Source organism: Neopsephotus bourkii, unplaced genomic scaffold (assembly GCF_033783945.1).
Source record: "Neopsephotus bourkii isolate Nb327-2 ecotype Australia unplaced genomic scaffold, CSIRO-AGI_Nbou_v1 NB_941, whole genome shotgun sequence".
In the NCBI taxonomy this organism is placed as follows: Eukaryota; Metazoa; Chordata; class Aves; order Psittaciformes; family Psittacidae; genus Neopsephotus; species Neopsephotus bourkii.
The window spans coordinates 427,619-453,827 of record NW_026901435.1 but is presented as its reverse complement, the minus strand read 5'-3'; the positions used below and the strand labels follow the sequence as shown (position 1 = coordinate 453,827).

General features: G+C 42.0%; 1 protein-coding gene across 20 annotated transcripts in view; it reads right to left on the bottom strand.

The window, feature by feature from the left end:
- SNAP91 (synaptosome associated protein 91) overlaps positions 1 to 26,209 on the bottom strand; it is a 73,196-nt gene that overhangs the window by 45,694 nt on the left and 1,293 nt on the right. For 19 of the 20 annotated variants that reach the window (XM_061358325.1, XM_061358326.1, XM_061358332.1 and 16 more), the window contains exons 2-5: positions 26,039 to 26,201; positions 3,322 to 3,464; positions 2,176 to 2,251; positions 135 to 237 (exon numbers count right to left, since the gene is read on the bottom strand). In XM_061358325.1, coding sequence (XP_061214309.1) covers positions 135 to 237; positions 2,176 to 2,251; positions 3,322 to 3,464; positions 26,039 to 26,168 — 452 coding nt within the window. In that variant the 5' untranslated portion in view covers positions 26,169 to 26,201. The remainder of the gene's footprint in view (positions 1 to 134; positions 238 to 2,175; positions 2,252 to 3,321; positions 3,465 to 26,038; positions 26,202 to 26,209) is intronic. The other variant, XM_061358324.1, reaches the window with a different exon arrangement.

Genomic DNA, 26,209 nt, shown 5'->3' with positions numbered 1-26,209 from the left:
TTTGGTGTTTCATTGTAGCTAAACAAAGAACATAAGAACAATGTCATTGAAACCCTAAAAATAAGTGTGATGCCACAAACTAGATTTTCCTGGGTCAGGCACACTCTCAGTTTACACATATGAACTTTGCTTACCCTTTCTTCACTCTTGCAAAGTCAAATGCCATTTGTCTGTAGGAAAATGCTTTTTCATTCAAGTATCTACTATAACGCCTTATAAAGGTGGACATGTCATAACCTGAAAAAACAGTCACATATTTTACTTTAAAATTTTTCACACTTCTTTGGAGATTCTTCGGTAAACAATAATATACAAAGAGACCTTAAGATTATGTGATTTCTGTTGCACTATACAGCTCCACATACAGAACAGGCAATTACAAGACATCTAACAGCTTCTGAAGAAAAGGCCAGTGGACAGAGCCTTGGGTGACATGGTTTAGTGTGAGGTGTCCCTGCCTATGGCAGGGGGGTTGGAACTAGATGATCTTAAGGTCCTTTCTAACCCTAACTATTCTATGATTCTATGATTCTAAAAAGCAGAAATGCTGCACCAAAACAACCTACCACTGTCATTCAATCAATTCATCCAATCCAATTCATTCAATCAGCCATCCACGGTACCACTGCATGGCTCCTGGCAAAACCTGCTAGTGGATCCTACACAGTTCCGTGGTAACATTACTTGATGGCAAAATTAGTTACTCCTCTATTAACAGGCAAAAATGCCAATTTAACAAAATGTTTTTACTTAAGTGATACATGACTTCTAGGATAAAGATCGATTTCAACTTAACTGCTCCCACTATTTCATGTATGTCAGTCCCGCCAACTCTTACATCTTCAAAATTCCCCTAACTAGATTTACCAGAACAAAGAAATTTTGATGGCATTCATAGAGATTAGTGCCTCCTTTGAACTGTTACACTAGAGGTCTTCCAGGCACGTGATACTGTACGAACATACCTCAAATTTCAGTGACCTTCAAGTCTGTAAGACATCTGAACAGTCAGTATTACAGTTTATCCTTCAGGTATTTCTTCAGGTATTTCTTCGTTTAAACTACAGAAATGCATGCAGAAAACAACCCTTCCTCTTCTTCAGTACAAGTCCCTGTTAAAATCTACACCCCTCAATTTAGTCATTGACTTTTCTTTAATATCTCTCAAAATTAAGTACCTCTGCCAACTCAAGTTTAACACTACCAACTCTGACCCCTCATTACCTATGACCCGCTGTTGTAATGTTCTATTATCTATGAAATTGCAATTCAAGTTTCAAGCAAATGGCAAAGACACAAAACCATGCATTTAACAGAATTAACTGCTGCCAAATACCAGTATCTTTGAATATGCATAGCATAATTTTAGTATCTGTTTGGCTTTGCTCCTGCCCTGTGTTACCACTTCTCAAAGATGCTCAAGTCTTTCTGGTGTCACATGTCTCCATTGAGAGACAGAGTAACATGCCATTGCTTTGATTTTGCCCATTATTGTAGCATTCCTGCATTCTGCATAGAGTCTAATATTCTCCGACAGCTGCCGAAATAGAAGCTTTCTCTCTCCTTTAGCAGAACTACTATCAGACAAGCTTTTGCTTTGTTAAGTGATGGAACAGGAAAATTCACTAATTCCAGAGTCCAAAGTAGAAAAGCAGACTGTAATCTTTAAAGGGAACAGCTCCTCAATTTCTGCCTAGACCTTTTCAAATATACCACTCAAATCAAACCAGTTAGTTCTTTTAGTGCCATCTCCTCCCCATATTAAACACTTATAGACAGTTCCTAAAAGGTGCAGGATCCCCAAGAAAACATACTATCACTTAAGACTAAGAAAACAAACCAAAAAAAAACAAAAAATAAATAAATGAAAAGTTATCCGTTTCATCCTTAATTCCCATAACAGTTAAGGAGATGGCTTACCCGGCCCAGATTTTCAATAAGTATATTCTAAGGGAGTTGTACACTTTCACCTTTAGAGTGGAAATTTTGCAGTAATTGAGAAACACTGTTCTGAAGTTGTCCAGCAGTCTACTTGAACTCCTGTATTCATTAGATGCTAATAAAAAGGCTTCAGTAGCACATTTTATATTATTTGCTTCTTAGGAATAAAGGAGCAAATAAATAATAGTATCTCATTCCGAATCTTGTTAAGATGGTAGACATGAGTAGGCTTACCATGAGATCCACTTTTGTCCAGAAAATTGCTGAGATTGAACAATGTGTTTCTAGATGCCAGGTACTGAATAAACCTCTGAAACACAAAGTTATTTTCTTATCACAGGCTGTATCTGAAGGCCTTGTACCTACTAGCAGGAAGATTACCAGTCTAGTTCCAGCGTACACACATGAAAACCCAGATTTTTTTCTTAGCATGCAACCCCTTCCTCAAAACCTTTTTCATCCATTCAGATTAATTACATTTAGTTTGAACCTCTACTGAATATCCTACTGTATACATAAAAAAATATTCTGGGCAAAACACAAAACAGATTCTGGAAGGAGCAATAAAAATGGTGAATTCTCAAAGAAATTTGAGGAAGCACAAGATTTATCTGCTTACAAAGCACCATACCCGGGCTACTCTCAGACTTTTCTATACAGCAGCTCCCAGTTTCAGTCAAAATGAGGGCCTGTTTTAATAACAAGCAAGCCCCACATCAAGTTACAGGGACTAGCAGACTGAAACAGTTACAGAAAGCAAGTCAGAATATTGGAACAGAAAATTAGAACAGGAATAAAAATTTACACTGTAACATTGGAGAAGTTCATTGTATGAAAACACTTTATATACAGGCAGGGAGGAATTATTTCACAGTCATACTAAAGTTCTTTAAGTAAGTGTTTTGGTTTTGTGCAGGCATACCAGTCTATATAGGTCAATGAAAAGCAAGGGCAAGGAAAATGCAGTCCAAAAGGCAATCAAGTTGAATTTACAAGTCTAGGAATATTTCAATGCTCATGCAGAGAAGGCAGTTATTTGGATGGCAGTACACATGTGCCAGAACATGAACTTCTGACTCAGTTAGAAAGTCCCAGGTAGTCTTCAACCTTGCATAGCTCTGTTTTCAGAGAGCACATAAATTGTCAACATCCAGCAACAGGCTGCTGCTTGCTTTTATGCTACAAGTTGGTAAATGAAGAGACAGATTATCAGCGTGCTTCCAACTATATTATTAAAGTTAAGTTTGTTCCTCATCAAGAGTCATTCTTGCCCTTTGTTCTCAGGTCCTTACTAGTTCAAAAGGGATGCACTACTGACATTTTTGGCTTGGAGTCTACTCAGTGCCAATGTGGTCTCGGGAGGAAGGTGATTACACTTACCTCATTGCCGTGAACCATTAGATGATGTGTAGTAACTAAGGCTTTGAATACGACCACCCAGCTACTGTTTGTTGCTCTCTCAAAAAGTGTATCAGCCATCTGAGGAATATTCACATTTGTTTCATTAGTTGCTTGGATCAAATCTGTGAGAGAGAAAAAGAAAGCATTAGGTGCAACAAATAAAACCAAGAACTCTGCAGAATGGCCAAGTTGTCAGCCCACAAGGCTGCAGGCCATGGTTGTAACAAATAGCAAGTTCTGTACACTGAAAAAAAACCAAACAAACAGTTAGTATATGCTGACAGCAACATCGGTCTGTCTCTTTCATAAATTGGTACTAGTTTCCCAACAGCTCTGTCCTGAACTATTTCCCAACCTTTTTCCACCTTCATCCTAGATCAAGTTAGGATGAACAACATCACATGGCTTTACTGCTTGCAGGTTTTCAAGTTAATTGTGGCAGTTTACTACCTCTGGGTAAGATGAATAAGTATTACTGAACGCTTCACTTGCAGGTAACGCGTTAAACACACTGAATACAGTCACATCAGCAAAAACGGGTATCACCAGAAACAAGATACCCTAGTCGTCTCAGATTAGAATTTAATCATTTACAGCACACACCCTATAGTCTCTACAGACCTAGACAGCAGAAGAGTACATTCAGGCATGCATCAAGACCTCTTCCACAGTAGAAAGGAAGGCAAGGATAAACGTTAGTTTATACTGAAGAACAATAGTTTTCTGCAAGCAACTGCACCTTACATAGAAAAGGTAAGACTATGCTGTACATTGGGAAGGCGTATGCTTGTACAGAAGAGTACATGAAATTAAGGTAAGTACTTAAATCAGACAGCAGGGCAGCAAGCTTGCCCCTAGCATCTGTATCTCACAACTACTGACAGGATCTTTGATTTACTATACCACCTATTGCTTACAGGCTCTTGGTAACCAGCCAGCAGTGATCTACAAGCTGTTACCTATTTTGAGACACAGCTGGAAACTGCATACTGCAACTGCATGACCAAAACCCATGTGATGCCAGAGAAGTCCCTAGGAAGATTTCAGGAGACAACTTCATGCACCACAAAGAGCAAAGAATACAGACCTTATTGTAGGGCTGAGGCTTAAAGTTTGAAGACCTAAGCAAAAAAAGTGTAAAAATTTAACTTACTAGACTAAGCATTATCTGTATTACTAATGAAAATACTGATCTTCTACTTTTCCCTGAGAGACCAGTAACCATTGTTAATGTTTTTCTATGTATACCCCCACACTCCCCTCCCCCAACTAGAAGTGTTCATCCAACTATTCAAGTCACTCAGTGATGACAGGTATTCCACCCTAGAAGCAGACAGGTTAGTGTGACTGATCCTCACACACCTAAACTATGCAAGCCTACTGTAAACACTCTACAGGAATTCAGTTTGCTTGCGCAGCAGGGTCACTTGCTTTCCCTCCCCAACACAACCCCATATAATGGAGGGCAGTAATTCTATTAAGGGCAGAAAGCCAAGGTCCAGACTGCTGCTAAACTACCGATTCTGCCTCTGCAGGGCAAGGAAAGTCCAGAGGACAGGTCTGTCTAAACAGACCAGTGAGTGACATCAGCTACTGAGAACCACGTGGTGTGTTCAGAAACCCACACTGCTGTACCAGAAGCACTCAGAAATTTAGTAAATTTATTTTTAATTTCTGGCAATAGGTTTTTATGGTATTTTCTACTTCTATTAAACAGACTCATTTAAGATACAAGAAATCAGTCAGAAACCTATGAAAACTACAGCGCTTGTGTTTAAAACTGTCTTTAGTGTGAGCATAAAAGCTGCAAGTGGTCTTCAGCTTTGGCTGAGTGAAATGAGACAGAAGACAAAAATGGGATGTTAGCTAAGTTTGATTTTAAAATGTTTGTTGTCACGGTGGTTTTTGTTTCTGTTGTGGGGTGTTTTTTTTTTGCAGAACATTTCCTGAAATGTAAACCAAATTTCTATGATCTCAGTAATACTGCCCTTGAAGGAGGCAGTTCTGCAGACAACTGAATGACAGCAGCTCAAGCTCAAAGTGCCCCAACAATTCTCCTTGATCTTGTTGTACAAACAGGCCAATATTCTTTTATTCTATACTGCTGATTAATGCATTATAGGAGACAGTGGTTTGTAAAAGCCTTGAAGCAATTCACAAGTGGCTTGCTCCCTGTTTACCCTGTTCAGAGGTTTTACTGCAGATGACAGCACTTGGCCTTAGTATAAGAAAACATACATCAAATTTGTCCTAAGTTTCAGCACATAGATCGCTATGGACAAGGGGTGCTATAAATTGTGTATCCCCTCAGTAGATGCTAGATAATGAAACCTCAAAGGTGTTCATGCACAGCTGTGCTGGCAACTGAGGCTGCAGTGCGCTGCCTATACACTATCACAGCACTACTTCTAACATCACTTAGTCATTTCTGCCTTCTCTCCAAACTGCTGGAGGGTACAGCATCTCAGTCTGCAGCTCTGAACACTTCAGAGTAATTATAGTGTGCTGAGTGGAGAGGTATGATTAAATTTAAGCCTACTACTTTCAGAAAAGAATTAAACCATGCATGAAGATTTTACTCATCATCTGAGGTGAGGGAAAAAAGAAAGAGGTGGGGGTTTAATTCTTGCAGAGCTGTTTACCATTAAGTCACACCACAAAGTTAAGGTACTCAAGCACCTTGTGCTTCGTTCCCCTATACCAGAGAGTCTCAGCTTAACAGCAGTTGTCAGCATCTGGAACAACTCACAAGCATAGCTAACTTTAATGAACTCTGTGCAGCAGAGTTTGGTGGCTGCGCTATATTTTAAAATGAGAATTGGCAAAATTAGCTAGACTTCGGTGTGGAAGGGAAGAATAGGTACAAGGAAAAAATCTAGGGACTGTATTTTCAAAAGATACCAATTCAGATGTCTAGTGATGGGACAGAAACAGTTTTGAAAAGAGACAATGAGTCAGTCTTCCAAGCAAGTCACAGGTGGTCTTGTTAATACAAAATAGATAATATTAAATAGTAACAGATGAGGAACAGCCCATCAGAAGCCATATGAAACAACCTTGCAAAGTTGATTCCATTTGAAGTACACACAAGTAGGACAAGGATTAAAGGTACCTTCCTGAGGAATTTTCTGCTACTGCAGTCATCCATGTCAAGTACACTGATAGCTAATCCCCCAAACCAGAAACTGAGCTAAAATACAAATTCCAAGCAGAGTAAGTAAACAAGAATTGTACAGGAGCAGCAGCAAGTGCCTTCATTAGGACTTCATTAGGACAGAAATGAAGTAGCTGGAGAATGAGGACCTATATACCCTTATTTTGAATCCATTTGTTTACTGTAGGACTAAATTATACTTGCCAAATCAAAGTACATAACTTTTCCTATTTCCTCTCTTTGCAGTTTGGTAGCTGCTTTATCAAGCAGTCATTCAGTCTAGAGTTCCTTCTTCATATTATACTTTGGACTTAAATACAATTTTTCTAGTTAAGTTTTGAGACACAAAACCAGTGTACATAGAAGAAATAAATGGTTGACAATTCTGTGACACCATAAATCAGGTCTGGTCACCAGTCTTTAAACTCTGACTAGCCAACTTTTTGACCCAGTCTTAAGACATCTGCAACTTAATTAGGGAAGAGAAGCAAAGGTAGAGTATGATTAACACCTTCATTAACAAAAAGGCAAACCTGCCAAATTGAGGAAGATCAGTGGAGGGTTCAGGGGACTGAAGTAAGTTAAGACTCCTTAGCTCTTTATGACTTTTTAGAGACCACTAAAAGATGTGACTACTTTTGGTGTTTGTTAAGCTCATATGGCAAAAAAAGAGAACAAGCAAGAAAGTTTCAAAGTCTTCAGAATATCAGAGTTCTTCAGTCTCTCATTAAAAACTCCCTGGGGCAGAGATTTATTAATTACTTTTTTGGCTTGTTTTCTTTTGTTTGGTTTTTTTTTGTTTGCTCGTTTTTTGGTGGTTTTTTTTTTTTTTGTTGGTTGGTTGGTTGGTTGTTTTTTTTTATGAAAGACGTTATATAAGACTTTAAATAACCTTTCTTACTCCTTTACCTTTTCAGATTGTATTCTGTTCTGGATCTGTGCAGGGTTTTCCTGTTCCCATTTGGGTTCTTTTTACTCAATCCATTAACAAGCAGACATGGGATTCCTCAGTTCAAAGTTATTAGCAATTTACATTTCAGTATGCAGAGAAGCGGCAACACTCTGCAGCTGTACCTCTGTATATCTGCTCAGAAGGATATTGGTGTGAACTTAAGAGCAGCTGTTCTTCCAGGCTGAATTAACATGCAAGCCTCAGCATGTGACCTGTGTCATACGTTCAGTTCCTAAACTTTGCCAAATCTGACTGTAACTCCCTTACAGACCTTCCTCACTACAATGCTGAATGCTACAATAGTCTTCACAAGGTTTTTATTCTTGCTTACAAGTACTTAAGTAATGCCTTGAACCCATAGAAAAGGACATGAAGGATTGTTTCAAATCCAGGCTAGTCAAGAATAGAAAGAAGAGGCTTAAAGTAAGAATTTACAAGACTCAACCCAAAATGTTAAATAGGCATGCGAAAAGCACAAGTCCTCCCTTGCAAGACACAGAACTGCATTAGGATGCTACTACATCTTTGGGCTAACTAACGTAAGAGTTGAACTTCCAGGTCTATCAAAGTCTGGCCACAAAGCAGTACAGGAAAGCAGAATAAAGTTACTGATTTCTGTTCCTATGATAATTCCTCAGAAGAACATTAGATGATTTTAATATTGCTGGGTTTGACTATCAAGCAATTCCACAAACAAGAGTCAGGAATTTATCTGTGAGATTAATGTTTACTCTTTTCACCCTCATTTCACCCATCTCCACAAAAGTGTATCATAATCTGTCCAAGCAGAACAGCAAGTCATGCTGTCTCCTCCTTCTTCCCCAAAAGTCTGTACATGTTACTACATCTCACCTTAACCCCAGCAAGCCCACACTTTACTGAAGTCCAGCATCTTCCAGATATTGCCTATGCAGTTTCAAGCCTATGCCAACTCACAAACAGTCTTTGGCAGACCACGTGCTTTTCAGGTACTATAAAGACTTCCCCAGCAGCTACAGTCATTGTGACTACAAATAACTGCCACCTTCTCTCTCCAGCCTTAATCCAAAGACCTTCTTCCCAAATGTATCTCAGGCTATTGTGAGGACAAATATTTGCTGCAGATCCTTAAGTTTGAGGAGTCATAGCAATCAATTTTTGAACCACACAACTGCATCCCACATCAAGACAACCTTTAATACACAATTTCTTCCTCTCTGCCTACTCATAGGCATACTCATACTACCCATACTATTAAGTGTTTTGCAGAAGAGAAGAGGTTTTCCTTCTCTATCAATCACATGAAGTCTTCAAAGAGACAGGGCAGATGACTTCAAGTACCAGCAATTTTCTCTTGAAGCTTCCTCCAGTTTCTCAAACTGAGAATTTACTTAGGATCATCTTATTATCACACTACTCCTTTTTAAATACAACAGCTCACCAAATACCTGTTTTGAAAACAGAGCTGAAAAATCTACTGTCAATATACATAGCTGGACTTTATTTTAATGTGCCTTCATATGGCTTGTACCCCTCCTTCCCCACCATATTTGACTTTAAGTCATTTGCAAAGATCACCCCAGCTCATTAGCATTATTAATCCAGTTATGCAGGATTTGTGTTCCTTTTGGTCCTTAATGATTTGTACATCTATCTTTTCCTCTTGAAAGGCTCACGTGCAGCTCCCCCAGAAAGGGGAAAATAAAAGCCAACTGTCAGGTGGTCTTCTACTGGACCTGAAAGGGTGTGACCTAGGCAGCTGTCTCCCTAAGAACTAGTGGGGAGAAAGTGTGATTATACCATATTAAAGAAACTTCTTGCCTTAAGCAACTCCTTCAAGTTCCTTGAACTATAAATACTTTTTACTTAAAAGTTGCCAGAACTTTCAGCTCCACTGCCTCTGGGGGAGAATGATGTGCCTTACCTTTAATGTTTACATTGGAATTCTCTTCTTGAGGGTGGTACAACTGAAAGATGACATTCAGGCCAGCTACAGAAGCTCAAGTTTAAGCAGCAGTCATTGAGGTTTTAAGTACAGTCTTTAAGACTAGTAATTAATTACTATATATTTCATGGATGAATTCTGAAGCCTTACTAACATCCATGATTTTATTCTTTTTATTCAAAAGAATAAAAGCTTCAATTTTACTCAGGAATTAAGTATCTGGAACAGTACTGCTGTCACCCAGAATATGGGCTAACAAACTCCTTAATACAAACATACTCAGTAAAGCAGCTTTTTAGCCTCATATGCATGAATCCAGAACACTAAGCAAAGGGGAAAAGGCCCCATGGTCAAAAATATCCTGCCTGGTTTCTTCCTGATGACAGCCACCACAGCCTTTTCAAGTAGCTTCACTGTAGGAAAAGTCTTAGTTAAGGATAGAATGTTTCCCCTGTCCAAAGCAGTAAGAAGCTCAGTCTTGAACCCCATTTGTACAGAATTCAGAATTCACTTACTCTGAATCCAGAGGGATACTCTGCCATCCAGAGGGACCTGGACAGGCTGGAGAGCTGGGCGGGGAATAACTTGATGAAATTTAACAAGGGAAAGTGTAGAGTCCTGCATCTGGGCAGGAACAACCCCAGGTTCCAGTATAGGCTGGGGAACGACCTGTTAGAGAGCAGTGTAGGGGAGAGGGACCTGGGGGTCCTGGTGGACGACAGGGTGACCATGAGCCGACACTGTGCCCTTGTGGCCAAGAAGGCCAATGGCATCCTGGGTTGTATTAGAAGGGGGGTGGTTAGTAGGTCGAGAGAGGTCCTCCTTCCCCTCTACTCTGCCCTGGTGAGACCTCATCTGGAATATTGTGTCCAGTTCTGGGCCCCTCAGTTTAAGAAGGACAGGGACCTACTGGAGAGAGTCCAGCGCAGGGCAACTAAGATGATTAAGGGAGTGGAGCATCTCCCTTATGAGGAAAGACTGAGGGAGCTGGGTCTCTATAGTTTGGAGAAGAGGAGATTGAGGGGTGACCTTATTAGTGTATATAAATATCTAAAGGGGGAGTGTCACGAGGATGGAGCCAGGCTCTTCTCAGTGGCAAACAATGAAAGGACAAGGGGCAATGGGTACAAATTGGAACACAAGAGGTTCCACTTAAACTTGAGAAGAAACTTCTTCTCAGTGAGGGTGACGGAACACTGGAACAGGCTGCCCAGGGAGGTTGTGGAATCTCCTTCTCTGGAGACATTCAAAACCCGCCTGGACACGTTCCTGTGTAACCTTATCTAGGTGTTCCTGCTCCGGCAGGGGGATTGGACTAGATGATCTTTTGAGGTCCCTTCCAATCTCTAACATACTGTGATACTGTGATACTGTGATACTGTGAATACCAAAGAATTTGTCTCAGGCAATAAGTTCAGCAGATCAGGGGAAAAAGGAGAAATCACTGCTCTAATGATTCTTTCCTCACACTCAGATACCCCATTCCAGACCCTTCCTGCTCTACAACTAACTCAACAGAAATCTGTATTTTTCTGTTCAGAGACAAGAATTGAGCAGTTCTACTTGTGTCAAGATGAACCATTAAGTAATTCTGGAGACAGATGTGCAACTTCTCTATTTTACTGACTTATGACAAACAGTAGCTAAGCCACACATCATCATTGTACTACCTTTTTTGCACAGTTCACAATAATTTAAGATATACAAAAAGCTATTTGCATTTGGTGGACACCAACCAATGGTTATAAGCAATTCCTTTGAGAAATGCTATTCACCATTCTATAGTAATACGGCATCTTAGATGCTAAAATCTATGGGAGGAAAGGGTGTGGAAAAAACCCTAATAACATTACAAGTAGTGTTTGTTTTAAGCATTTGATTAATAACTTTGCATAAAAAGGAATTTTTATCCCAAATGGCAGATCTCAGACCTCATTCTACAAGCCATTTCCTTCAGCAATTCAAGCCTGGAGGCCTTAAGCAAAGTACGCATTAGTTTAGAGAAGAAATATGAAAGTGCAGCCACCAGCCAATCTTCTGCCAAGTCTTCAAGGCATTTATATAATTCCCTTCAAGGGGCAGAATTGTTCTCTCCATCCATGCAAGCATTAAAGTGACAGTCCCATTGCATCCCAGGTCTTGCTGCGAACAACAGAACAAGTTTAAAGGACTGTTGCAAGATTATTGCTTAGAAACATAAAAGTCAATAACATCCAGCTAATTGACTACTGCAACTGGATACCAGGATTCCAGCTGTGGCCTATGTTTATCCTTCCATAAGGGTGAACAACACCTGACATTGCCTGTTGATTATAGCAATTCTTATCTCTTATCACTTGGGTGTTTACTGGAATATCAGTAACAGGATCAACTGCAAGTTTTATCCAGAACAGCACAGCTACGCCAGAAAATCAAGAATTTCAGATTTGCCACAGCAGCATTGGGTTATTTACTGTAATATCTGTACTAGAGCGTTTTCTAATCAGCCTGTATATGTTGGGCTGATCTTACACTCCAACCATGTCTGGCAGAAAGTGATGATCAACTGAAATATGGTACAAGAGCTATCCAAGTTGCTGCACTCCCTCCATTTTTATTCCAAGAGCAAACCCTGGTTAATGCTTTCTGCCTAAAATGATCTAATTTCCTCAGAAAAACAGTTATTTTTAATAAGCTTGTAGAAGTGAAACTGTCACTAGCCTATCAACTCTGCCCAGATTAACAATTTGTGATCCACTACAGATCTGAAACTGAAAACACATTGGAAGCAGCCTTTACTACACCAGTTAAAGAAGAATCCTATCCTTCTGCTGTACAGACATGTGAGTTTAAGTCTCAGAACTGTAGAAAAAAAAACCACCAAAACCTAACATCAACTACCAGTAGACGTCATTCTTCACCATGAGCCTGTAGCCTTTCATATGCTGCAGATTCCTTGATGTTGAAAATAAGTTCTGTAAAATTCACTGGAACATCTATTTGAGAGACGGAAGGTGCAGTTAGGACTACTAATGTCTAAAAACCTAACAGAAGTAAGTCGCTACCCAACAGTTCAAAGTCACCAATGCTTGTGGAAGATGTGTTTGCCACTTGCAGTGGAAGTCTCCCATCAAGCTATTGATGAATGGGGAAATTAGAATCCATCACACAGGTTTGCATCCAGGCAGCAAAGCTTCACATACAGTCAGATCTCTAGACTGGAACACCCAGAAGAATCAGTTAAGCTCCTAAGCATGATATGGAGTCGAGTTTTGAAAGGTAGCTTCTCACAGCATTGCCTAAGCAACTTTGAGCTTCCTGATAAACAAGAGGAAGTTATTTAAACTCACCTATTACAAACACATCAAACTTCACACAATGATACTCTTACCATTCACAAATAACAGAGCAATTGGAAGTTTAAATCAACTGTAGCAAAACTAAAAAGACTATGTGGCTTAGAATGAAATATCAGATCAGAAAGTCACAGGCAAGGCTCACATATGAAAATAGCATTCTGTTTCAGATGCCAGTAATCAAACATCACTCATGACAAGATGTATATGTTTTTAGAACCCTGGCGCACTGGATATGCTGACTTCCTCTTGCTGCCCCTCAGCAGAAAGTACTTTCTTCTATAAATAGGTTTAGATGAAGCTATAAAACTTAAAAGAGCTACAGGCCAAATAACTATTCTGTGAATTCCAGAGTCACACAGCAAGATCCAAACCCAAGTCTGCATTTGAAAAAGTTAGGTTTTAAAACTTCAGGGTTGCTAAAGAACTACTGCAATGAGATGTTAAAACTTTTGTCTATATTTGACCTCTACATAATGAGAAACAGCAGCCTTCCATGCCAGGAAACAGGCCAGCTGGCTTCCCCCTTTCATACAAGTCCTACACTCTCTGAAATGAGAACTGAAAGTAAGAGTTCTTTTAAAAGAGGTTTGAACTCCCACTTAAGTGCATCTCTGTGGGCTCTTCAATTACGTGTAAGGACATATGATCTAGCTAGTGCAGTCCTGCACTGTGGCAAGAGAACCGATCATCACTGCCTTATTTTGAGGCCCTCCCTCTAAGCTTGTAAACTTGCATATACTTCAGGAATGTGGGCGACAAATGAGCATGTTTTATTCATGCTTTGAGTAATGTCTTCCTCTCACTTTTGTGAAGGATCATTTTAGAACATTCTGTAAACTATCAGAGAGACTTAAGAAATATAAGAAAACTATGCCAGTGTCACTAAGAGCTTGCCAGGCTCTGCAGGTGGACCACTGACCATCTGCTATGAAAGCACCTGCTGCCACTGTGTCATCTGCACTTGTGCCAAGCCAAGAGTCAATCTGAAGTCATCAACTACACTTTCAGTAGTCAAGGCACAGTCTCGCCTCACAGCTTTAGGACAGCAAAGTTTATGACACTTTCTTGAAAAGATATGTTCTTTGGTCCTTTAAATACACAGTAGAACAATCCTAGCCCAAGTAGATACCAACCTCTCCAGTCTACTCTTACCAGGGTTTCAGCCATAACCGAGTATTCCAAATACCAAGAAACAACTATCAAAGAACATATTTTATTTTTCATTCCTGCTCTGAGGAAGTAAAGCCACCTAAGCAAAGCACAAGGCTCAACTGTTTCATTAGAACTTTGTGGCCCAACTACAACAACCACCAACTTGCTTTCTACCTGTGGTAATTTTGTGTATTGGCTTACAAGCAAGAAAAGAGTTGACTACCACAAGGTAGATCCATGTTGCAGACACACCCTGTCAGCAACTTGCAGTTCTCAGTACATAAGTGAAGCTGGGTGTGATTTCTTGGTGTCCTTCAAGCAAGATCATTTCCCGAGGCGAGTAGCTCTGGAGAGGAAGCCTTCAGCACCAGACCGTGGGGAAAATGCAGCATCCAGGAGTCTTGATCCTGAACAGCAAGAGCCACCAAGGGAGCCCCAAATCCTCATCAAGTCTTTCTCAGGAGATGGCGGCTCTGATGACTGAAAGAGAAAGCAGTGCCATCCCTGCTGCCAGGAGGGACAGCACCATCTCTGAGTGGATAAAACACCGCCCTTGGAGTGCAAGCAACCAGAGGTGCAGCAGTTTGCATGGGCAGGGTGAGTGGAAAGGGTCCAATAGCCTAGCAGGCTGCAGAGGTGAGCTCAGTCAGCAGTCGAGACAGTGTTATAGGATGACATCCACTCAGCAGAATGCAAAGAAGACCAAGTCCTCTCTGCTGGCCAGAAAGGATACAGAGACCCAGACAGAGGTCTCCCATAAGCACCTAACTGTCCAGGCATCTGGTTGCAGTGAGTGCCAGAGCCTGACAGTGATGTTAGATGGTGGCTGTGTAAGATGTTGGTAGATTGATGATTTGCTCTGTATGTTGGCAGACCTATGGGAAGAGGTGGAATGGCTAAGGAGCATAATAAGCAGAGAAGGAAAAATCTAGGAGGTTTTCTCAGGGTGTGGAAGATAACTTCCTAACCCAGCTGGTTAGTGAATCAACTAGGGGAGATCCAGCTTGTGCCTGGCTAGATCTGCTGTTCACAAACAGAGCAGGACTGGTGGGTGATGTGATGGTTGGAGGACATCTTGAACAAAGTGATCACAATATTATTGAATTTTCAATCCTTGCAGAAGTCAGGAAGAGGTTAGCAAAGCCTCCACCTTAAGCTTTAATTTTGGCCTGATTAGGATGCTGGTTGGCAGAATTCCTTGGAAAACATTACTGAAAGACACAGGGTCCAGGAGGGCTGGACACTCTGCAAGAATGAAATCCTTAAGGCACAGGAGCAGGCAGTCCGTATGTGTCAAAAATCAAACCAGCGGGGAATGCCACAAGCCTAGCTGAACAGGAGGTATTCCCTGAACCCAGGAAAAAAAGAAGAGTTTATCACCTGTGGAAGAAAGGACTGTCACCCCACGAGAAATACAAGGATGCTGTTAGGTTACTTAAAGAGACAGTTAGAAAGGCGAAGGCACAGCTGGAACTAAATCTGACCACTGCCATAAAAGATAATAAAAAGTACTTTTACAAATATATTAATACAAGAAGGGCCAAGGAGAACCTCCATCCTCTGCTGGATACTAGGGGAAACCTCGTGAGTGAGGATGAGGAAAAGGCTGAGGTACTTAATGCTGCCTTTGTCTCAGTCTTTAATAGACACACCGTTCATCTTCAGGGTACTCAGTTCCCCGAGGTCAACAGCAGAGATGGGGAGCTGACTGAAGTGCTTATAATTCAGGAGGAAATGGTTAGCAATCTCCTGCTCCACTGAGACATAAACAAGTCTGTGGGGGCAGATGAGTTACACCCAGGAGTGCTGAAGGAGCTGGCAGAGGAGCTTGCTAAGCCACTCTCCATCATCTATCAGCTGTCCTGGTCCAGTGGGCAGGTCCAAGAGGACTGGAAGTTGGCCAACGTAAAGCCTTCCTACAAGAAGGGCAGGAAGGAAGACCCTAGAAGCTGGAGATAGTCATGGAACAGATGATTTTAAGTGAGATCACAAAGCACATGCAGGAAAATGGGGGATCAGGCCCAGTCAGCATGGATTCATGAAAGACAAGTCCTGCTTGACCAACCTGATCTCCTTCTATGATGAGGTGACCCACCTGGCTGATGACGGAAGGGCTGTGGACATTGTGTATTTGGACTTCAGTAAAGCATTTGACACTGTCTCCCACAGTGTTCTCCTGGGAAAACTGGCTGCTCATGGCCTGGACAGGAAATATCTTCACTGGGTTGGAAAGTGGCTGGAGCCCAGAGAGTGGTGGTAAATAGTATCACATCTAGTTGGTGACCTGTCACTAGTGGTGTCCTTCAGGGCTTGGTATTAGAGACAATGTTGTTTAACATAGAATCATAGAATAGTTAGGGTTGGAAAGGACCTTAAGATCAAGTTCCAACCCCCCTGCCATGGGCAGGGGCACCTCACATTAAAACATGACACCCAAGGCTTCGTCCAACCTGGCTTTGAACACCACCAGGGATGGAGCATTCACAGCTTCCCTGGGCAACCCATTCCAGTGCCTCACCACCCTCACAGTAAAGAACTTCTTCCTTATATCCAATCTAAACTTTCCCTGTTTAAGTTTTATCCTGTTACCCCTTGTCCTATCACTACAGTGCCTAATGAAGAGTCCCTCCTCAGCATCCCTATAGGCCCCCTTCAGATACTGGAAGGCTGCTATGAGGTCTCCATGCAGCCTTCTCCAGGCTGAACAGTCCCAACTTTCTCAGCCTATCTTCATATGGGAGGTGCTCCAGTCCCCTGATCATCTTAATGGCCCTCCTATGGACTTGTTCCAACAGATCCATGTCCTTTTTATGTTTCAGAACACCAGAACTGCACACAATACTTCAAGTGAGGTCTCACGAGAGCAGAATAAAGGGGCAGGATCACCTCCTTCGACCTGCTGGTCACACTCTTTTTGATGCAGCCCAGGATATGGTTGGCTTTCTGGGCTCCAAGCGCACACTGAAGTCGGCTCATGTTCATTTTCTCATTTACCAGCACACCCAAGTCTTTCTCGGCATGGCTGCTCTGAATCTCTTCTCTGCCCAACCTGTAGCTGTGCCTGGGATTGCTCCAAACCAGGTGTAAGATCTTGCACTTCACATGGCTTGAAATCTTCATTGATGATCTGGATGAGGGGATTTGAGTGCACCCTCAGTAGATTTGCAGACAACATCAAGGCTGTGCAGATGGACCTGGACAGGATTGATGGGTTGTGGTATGAGGTCCAACAGGGCGAAGAGCTGGGTCCTGCACTTGGGCCACAACAACCCCATGCAGTGCTAAAAGCTTGGAGAAGAGTAGCTGGAAAGCTGCTTGGTGGAAAAGGACCTGGGGGTGCTGACTGACAGTCACTGAACTTGAGCCAGCTTGCGCCCAGGCAGCCAAGAAGGCCAACAGCATCCTGGCTTGTATCAGAAATAGTGTAGCCAGCAGGGCCAGGGCAGGGATCATCCCCCTGTACTTGACACTGGTGAGGCTGCACCTCAAATCCTGTGTTCAGTTCTGGGCCCCTCACTACAAGAAATACATTAAGGTGATGGAATGGATCCAGAAAAGGGCAACAAAGCTGCTGAAGGGTCTGGAGCACAAGTCTTATGAGGAACGGCTGAGGGAACTGAGGGTGTTTCATCTGGAGAAAAGAAGGCTCAGGGGAGACCTTGTTGCTCTCTACAACTACCTGAAAGGAGGTTCTAGTGAGGTGAGCGTCAGTCTCTTCTCCCAGATAACAAGCGATAGGCAAGAGGTAACAACCTCCACCTGTGCCGGGGCCAGGGGGGAGGGGGTAGATTGGATACTAAGAAAAAATTCTTCACAGAGAAGGTGATCAGGCATTGGAGCAGGCTGCCCAGAGAAGGGGCGGAATCACCATCTGTGGAAGTGTTCAGTAACTGTATAGATGAGACCCTCAGTTATATGGTTTAGTGGTGGTCTTGGCAGTCCTGGGGTAACGGCTGGACTTCATGATCCTAAAGGTCTTTTCCAGCCTAGTTGATTCTATGATTCTGTGTGTTCACAAAATCTCCTCTGCAAGAAATAGTGTAACACATTTGAGTTTTACTGATAGCTAGAAAAACAGAGCCTAGAAAGGTAACCGACACACTGCCTCAGCTCAAATGACCAGAATACAGATTACACAAATCCACATTAGCATGAAACCAGGACTTTTCAGCATCCAATCCCTTTCATTAAACTAAGTTAAGATACAGATGGAATTTAGACTAAAGCATGAGATCACATTATTCTAGGCAGGCAGAAGGAACAGAAGAGTATTTAGACTTGGTTTGTCTGGAAGTCAGTGGTAATACAGAGCACTGTCATTTCCTATACTGTGCCTATTACTAAGTGTCAAGCCTCAGACACTCAGTGGATGCACCTTTTCTAAGCAGCCTAGAAAACACTGTTCAAGTATTCCACCTACAGTCTTGGTGACGTTTCAAGGCTAATGTCCAATTCCATTTGTGGCACTAGTCCAGATTGCTGCCATATTCCATGTCTTAGTGATCTACAACTCTCAACTGCTTCAACAAATGTGTTACACAATCTAAAGAGAACTTTCAACGAACCCAAGCATCTTACTGGCTACCAGCTATGACTGTTGAATATACCTCTGAGCGCACCATGCAAAACTTGTTTTGTATTGATTTTCAGTGTTTTCAACCAGCTCTGCAGAAGTAAATGTGATCAAAACAGCAAGATTAAAAGTATTGAAAACAGCTTTAAGGTTTGAGTATGCAGTTTGCAAGACTCACAAAAAAGCAGACTTAACTATACTCCGCAAAGGGACAAGCTAGTCTCTGCCAAGTGTTCTGATCGCCTTTTAGCAATTGCCAACATCTGGGTTTTTTTTTCAGATTTTATTTAAGCCACCGAGCTCTCATCCAAGCAAAATTTTGGCCAGTACAAAAATCAAGCAACCAAGCCATGTCTGCTGGGATGGAATACTCTAATATCAACTTACCAATGAAGCTTCACACTGCAGTCTTGCTGGTACTGCTGACTCAGAGGAAAAAAAGTACTGCTGGAAAACCCTGTGCTACAGATCACTGACTGCGAAGCTACTAAGAAGGCTTCTTTTACCACATCATTTAGTGTGAGTTCAGGGTTCAGCCCCATGCTAGATGACCCAGTTTTTCAGCACACTTGATGTCCTGTGCCAAGATTCAGATCCTGATTTCCTGGCTTGCTTTATTCCTTGCTTTTTAGTTTTCATGGTACTTGAAACTACTCTCTCTAAGGCAGGCAGAATATTGTTCCTAACCTGCCTGCCACGTGTTGAAGATTCAGGTTTCATCTGACACTCATTGGTAAGACTACTCTATTTTCCCCAGGCACACACCAGAACTTGTGCTTTACCCACACTGTGATCTGTGACTTGAAAAGAAGCTCCAAAAAAGAACAGGGCATGTTCACTTAATGATACTGTTTGGTACCACTGACTCATCTTTAGACTATAGTAAGACTTAAGGGAAGGGATATAATGTCATCCCCCACAACCCCAATTTTCTCACTCTCAGAAAAATCAGGGCCAGCTACTTCAGCAATACCACAGCTGACTGAGGAAGGTCCCTCTTTTCTATGGGGTACATTGAATGCACATGGCAAGGGTTTTTGGGGGGAGGGGAATAACACTGCAGCTGTGACCTCTGAGAACAGGGGTCTCCTTCACAGGCTATAGGGGATAACCTGCTTCAGCACCATGGAATACTTTCTGTGCCACTTCCGATCCTGGTGTTCCCTCTGCTGTTTCTCACTTTTTCCTTCCTCCTTCCTCTGCCTGTCCAGCGTTTTCTGCCTTTTCTCAAGTACGCTTTCCTGGAGGTGCCATAAGCTTGGTGGATGGGCTCAGCTGTGTCCAGTGGTGGGCCCATTGTGAAACTGGCTGCGTCTGGCACAGAGGATTCCCTGTAAGGGTGGTGAAGCACTGGAATGGGTTGCCCAGTGAACTTCTGAATCCTCCATCCTTGGCCGTGTTCAAGGCCAGGTTGGACAGAGCCTTGGGTGACATGGTTTAGTGGGAGATGTCCCTGCCCATGGCAGGGGGGCTGGAACTAGATGATCTTAAGGTCATTTCCAACCCCAACCTATGATTCTATCCCTTCTCACAGTGGCTGCCCTTGCAGCAAATCCCTTGCCATGGACACCCAGTACCAGGGGAAGGTAGTAGGGTAGGAAGAGCAAAGTAGTCTCCAGTATCATGACCACAGGCAGAAAAATACTAGAAGCAGGTGTGCTTTTGCTGTACTACCATTTCTTCAGAAGTGGGGACAAACTGGGCGCAAATTCTCCTTTGTCTACTAGCTTCTCCATCCAGCAAGAATCAAGGAAGGCAAGTAGCATCCGAAATGCTCTATGTCCTTCAGAGTTATTCTGACTGACATCTACCTTTAAGCACTTCACAGGACAGAGACACAGGAGCATGGACCAACCACTCCAACAGAGCAATCTTGGAGATTTCACAGAACTCCTCACTAGCAGGACAGGCTCAGATACAGTACACACAGAAGATGGAGAGTTTAAGAGCCAGGCTGAAAAACCAGAGGCATGGATCAAATCAAACCACAGGAAACCGAACTGCACATTTGTTTATTTGTTTAAAAGAACTTAAATTGCTGCCACCCAGGAACTACAAGAGTAACACAATGAGACTATTATGAAACATACTCAACTAAATAGTTAATCAGGTTAAAACTATGGAGTGGTCACTGTCATACTGACCATCTCATGAACAAAGGGCCTCAAAGAAGCATATAGCTACTCCATTTCTGAGGTCTACCCACAGAAGTCAGTACACCAGAAAGACCTGACTTATCTCACAATTTGTCATCCATGACCTTAATAAAGCATGATTAACAGAAGGATCTTGATGACTCCTGAAAACTGACTAACATATGCCTTCAGCTGAGGAAAAGCCAAGAGTGGGGGGAAGGGTAGGACTAATCAATGTAGCTTTATCAAGTTACACTGTTTGGATGAAAAAGTTTAATATTACACTGTCTACCCACTCTTCTGTTTCCTCATTCTCCCTTTACTTTCCATAGGCACTGTATCATAAGAAGACTTAAAACAGCCCAGATGCACAAGATCAAGTGATCCTGCCCTGTTTCAACCTTTGTATCTTAACATGAATTCAAACTTCCACCCAGCTTCAAATATATTTTGAAAAACTATTAGTTAGCAAAATCTTAGTTTAATTAAAGGACAGCTTCCTCTTCTTACTACACATGCCTTAAAAACAGTACAGGGCCAGGGGAAATTGAAAGTTAATGCCGTTGAAATACTCATGATTAACTAATTTAGAAAGCCTTATTAGCTCCCTTTACCCATGACAGACCTTTCTACTCCTATTCAGGGATCCACATACCTCCAAATGAAGTGAGTTTCCAGTCCCATTTTGGGAAAGAACATGGAAGAAGCACACAGAAACAGAGACTGATGGCAGGTCCTTTTACACACGCACACACACACGCACGCAAACACACACACAGATGTGCTAATCCAACATCAAACAATGCATTAAAGAAAACAATTGCTTGCTTGGGTTTTTCCTTTTCAGATGTGAAAGAAATTCATTGGGGTGACAAGGAGGAGTTCACAATCTATAATACACCCCAGCTGTGACAAGTAAAACCAAGACACTATATTACAGCTGATCTTTAATGCTAACTTTTAAATAAGTCAGTTCTCTCGTACATGGAAACCCTGACAAATTACTGTAATACAAGATACAGTGAGACACAAAAGTAGTTTTATCACTAAAGTGCAAACGATTATGCCCAGTTTGTACAGGGACTCTATTCCTGGCGAGTTTCTTGAAGGTACTTCCATGACTGTAAAGACGGTGTCACCTGGACTGCAGAGCAATGCAGTCCTTGTATGTCTGCGCTACTCCCACTAGGAAGGGGCCTCGAGTGCCAACAGACTTGGAACACTCCCCAGATCACTTCAACAACAAACAACTTATGAAATACCCATCCAAGCTAACCTTAATAGTCACTGAAGTCCAGTGAGTCAAATAGCTCCACTGACCCCCACCTCTCCCAAAAAACCAGACATATTCCTCATGAATGAGACAGGCTAGACTACAACTAACCTCTGGGATGTAGCAACTTTACTGAGCCTAGAAAAAAAGCTTAACCCATTGCTTTTGGTCAACAGCTAGCTCTGTTTTAACACTAGAGACCACCATGACTCAAACTTGTTATGTCATCCCCACAGTCTGCAGAAGAAAGTCAAGGCAATGCAGGAACAAAACACCGACACCAGCCCTGCAGTTCAGTTACCAGCATGAATTAAGACTATAAATTTCTTTTTAGAGCCTTTGTTTGTCAGCCACATACAAAATGCGAAATTAGACTTAGGGTGGAAGATGTCACTACACATACACGGGTCATCTCCATAGCCACAGAAAATCAAGTCCTGATTTTCATCTGCTTTGTTTCCACATTTCATGAAAATCTTCCAGCTCTTGATCAGCCCTCCAGAAGGGCCTTCTACCTTACGAGAATTATTTTGAAGAAGTAAGGAGGCATCACATGGCATTTTAGAATACAGGGCCCAGAACTTCCTCCTGCTGCAAAACAATTCACTCAACAGAATAAGTCAAGGAAAATCCCAGCCATTTTAATCATTTTCAGAATCAGGAACTTGTTACAACCAACTGCAGATGCAAGAGCCTCACTGGTTTCCAAGTCACTTCCCTAAATGAAAGCTTGATGGCCTTTTTCTGATAAACATCCCTTATAAAAGGAGCTGAGTTCGGGTCTACCTACTTTCCCCCTCATCTATTGTGTGCCTTAACATTTGAAAGTCAAGTTATTTCCTTGCTCCAAAACCTTCTCCCTGTTGATTCCACCAGTCAACCCCATCTGCGGCCGGAAGCTGCCTTTTACTTGCCCAACACAATTAAACCCTTGGTGTAGCCTTAACCCATCTTTCAGAACAGTTCCGAGATTGAAACTTCTATGCTGTGCACAGCTTATATACTGTTAACGTAGCCCATTTATCTCACTCACCCACTCTGCAATGGCACTTCCCACTGCATCAAAATCAAGTTGCTAATCCCCACTTCTTCATGGGAATACCTCCCTCATTTGCAGTATCTAATTGTAATTTCTTTAACACAACCTGGTGAGCCTAAGGAGATGAATACGTATTACTGTGGTGACTTTACGACATGATTTGGTTACATCCAAAAGGGATCCAACTGCAACTGCAACGGCATGCCCAAACCATCCTAGATTTACATTCCTTTTTTCCCCCCACAGGATCTTGGGAAATGCATTTAATGCCACCTGGTACTACTTCCAGCAGTTGCTGGAAATTTCCCAGCAATTATTCCTATATATGATAGCAACCTAATCATACTTCAGTACTTCTTTGCATGACAAGCCTGTGCAGCACAAAGAGCCAAAGGACAGCCACTGCACAATATCAATGCCTGTATTTGAAATCTACACAAGTACAGAAAACTACACAGAGGTAAACACATAGCAGCTCAGTTTTTGTTCACAGAAGACATTCATTCTGTTCTCTCCCTTCTTCACACACATGCACTCATACCCAAATCATGCTTTTTATTCCTCAGAGCAAATTCCCACTAAGCAGTACTCACTAAAAAAAGAACCAAGCCTAAACCAAACAAAATACCCACCCCCACACCTTGCCATTTATCATCTTTCCATAACCCTCTGTAACTAACATCTTCTGCAGAAAACAGATGAGTACAGGCATCATTGTGTCTGTCCTCACATGACTACTTAATTCATGTTAAACAGTTGATCTTTCCATTTAATTTACAAAGCTCAGTTGCTAAGCAGGGCAGCAGAAGATAGGCTGTGTGGCCTGACACCTGGCCATTATGACACTAAATAAAATTGTGGTGTTCCCCAAGGACATAGAACCCCTACATCAATAGTAGAATTCCAGCTCTTCATAAAGCATCACTCCAACCACTGCTCTCTGGTACCTGAAGTTTTGGCCAAATCCTTCACAGCTTGACTCAAACCATCTTAAGGCATTGGCAAGTTTTACCTTCCATTCCCTTCTCCACATCTTCCACTGTTATTTATCCAAACTGAGAGGCAGCCATGTAGCTCGGTGCTACCTCCACCTAGCAGTACCTCCTGCACGCATGGGGGCATTGCTCTTTCATTGGATAAACTTGCAATTTACTCCCTCATTACAATATATAAAGCCCATTTTAACACATTACAATGTATAAAGCCCATGTTAACACTTGTCCACAAGATACACATCAGAGTTCAAGGAGCTGCCGTTCAATTTATAGTTATGGGGAGCATCCAGTGTAAGAGCCTGAGAATATTGTTTTCTTTTCAAGCATGAACCTGATGTTCATTTTTGTGGATGTCTGCAACCTGATGTCCACAATTTTGAATGTACGTATTTCCCACTGACAAGGTTCTCTTTAATACCAGATAGTTAAACCCTCAACTGTTACATGCAGCTTGTAAAATAGAAAGAAAAATAAACAGGGATATATCTTGCCAGGAAATGATAATTTCTCTTCCTCTTATGTGTCTTACATGCAGGTGGGCATGAAATTGCATGGAATGCTACCAGCTTCAGTCTCCCCCACATACATTTTCTGAAGCAGCAATATTAGCATCACTATCCAAACGCAATCCCTTTCCAGACCTTAATATAGCACCTGCCTATTTAATCCTGCCTATTCCAGACAGTACTTTCATTTATATGTATACACACATGTGTGTGTATAAATACACTCAGAGACACGGCATGCTTTTAAATACATGAGCTATGCTTTTTTTTTAAGCTAAAGGTTCTAGTATCAGATACAGCAGGACAATCCATACACAAACTACAGATTAAGAAGGGTTGATAGCTACCAAACACAGAAGACATCAGTAAACACAATGATTTTTTGAAATATACAAGAAAACAAGAGAGAATGTATGGTGATATCAAGACCACCGATCTATTTAAACATCTGTGTAGACTCGAGTCAGTCTTTAACCAATGCTGCTCACATCAGCATCTCTTAGAAATACATACATGAGTATTCAGATACACTGGAGGAACAACATGCTGTTTGCCACTTCAAGGGTTAGCTATGAAGTCATTAGAACTGAAATCTGGAACTATTTTCCAGAAGTAACAGTACCTCCTTTTAAGAAATACAACATCATCAGAATTGTATTCACATGCACCTGCACCAGCATTACTTAGTAATGGACAGCTTGGTATAAAACCTGCTTATCTTTACTTGAAGATATTTCATACCATGTCCAAAAAAACCCTAAAAATCGAATGGGAAGAACACTTAACTGGGACAGTAAAACTTGCTGTTGATCTATTGAGTTCAATGCTGGACACAGTTGGTAAACAAGGCCAACTAACATGGTGTTAATTAAATTCCTTCACCATTCTACTCCTTGGTGTCTCCAAGCAGGGACTGACAGTTGAGTGGGTTGAAAAGAAATGAAATTGACAAGACAAAACATCACTAGCTCATTGTTTTCTACGAAACATTTTGACTTCAACATTGCTTCATGCACTAACTTTTTGACTTCAACATTGCTTTATGGAGTCCAGAATAGATCACAAATCTATGATACAAGCTACCAGCCACCTTCAATGAAACGTGATGCAAACTATTGGCAGCCTATGAAGTTTGTCACATATTTGGTACCTCAGCACAACAGGCTTTAAACTCTCCGTAGGTTACTCAATCTACAGCATAGTGTTATCCGAGTGCCTTGCCATTTAAGCATACCATCACCTAAACATCTTCACAAATCTGCTGCGGAGACCACCACAGTCCTGACAGTGCTTGGCCAGCTCCTATGCCTCTGCCTAGCTTAATCCTGACTGAAGTAGGCCGTGACAAGTGCATGTCCATTTTGCCCTGTGCCAAATTCTCTCCCATCTTCCTGTGCCCCTGCTCCACTTCACACTGCCTTCCTGGATAAAAGGCAAGAGGTCATGAGGAAAAAAAAAAAAAAGAAAAATGGACGAAAAAGCATCATTATGCAATAAGAGAAGAAATGCAATAATAACTCATCCTCTCATGGAGATTTCTCATAACCCTTATGGTCTGGAAGCGTGACAGGCAGCCCAAAGGCACTCTAAGGGGCCCAGCAGCCGGCCTCCTTCACCCCGGGCCTTTGCTGGGGAAACAGAAAAGGGGTGCTCACAGTCCAGGTGCTTCTTCTTGGGCCCCATCACTTCATGCGTGGTGGCCTTGCAGACGGCTCTGGCTACGGCAGATCCCGTAACGCTGTACTGAGCAGCTGCGATGCGATCTGTCAGCGTCTGACCCGACATCTTCGACTGGCGTGCCTGCTGCTGCTGCCTGCTCTGCAGAG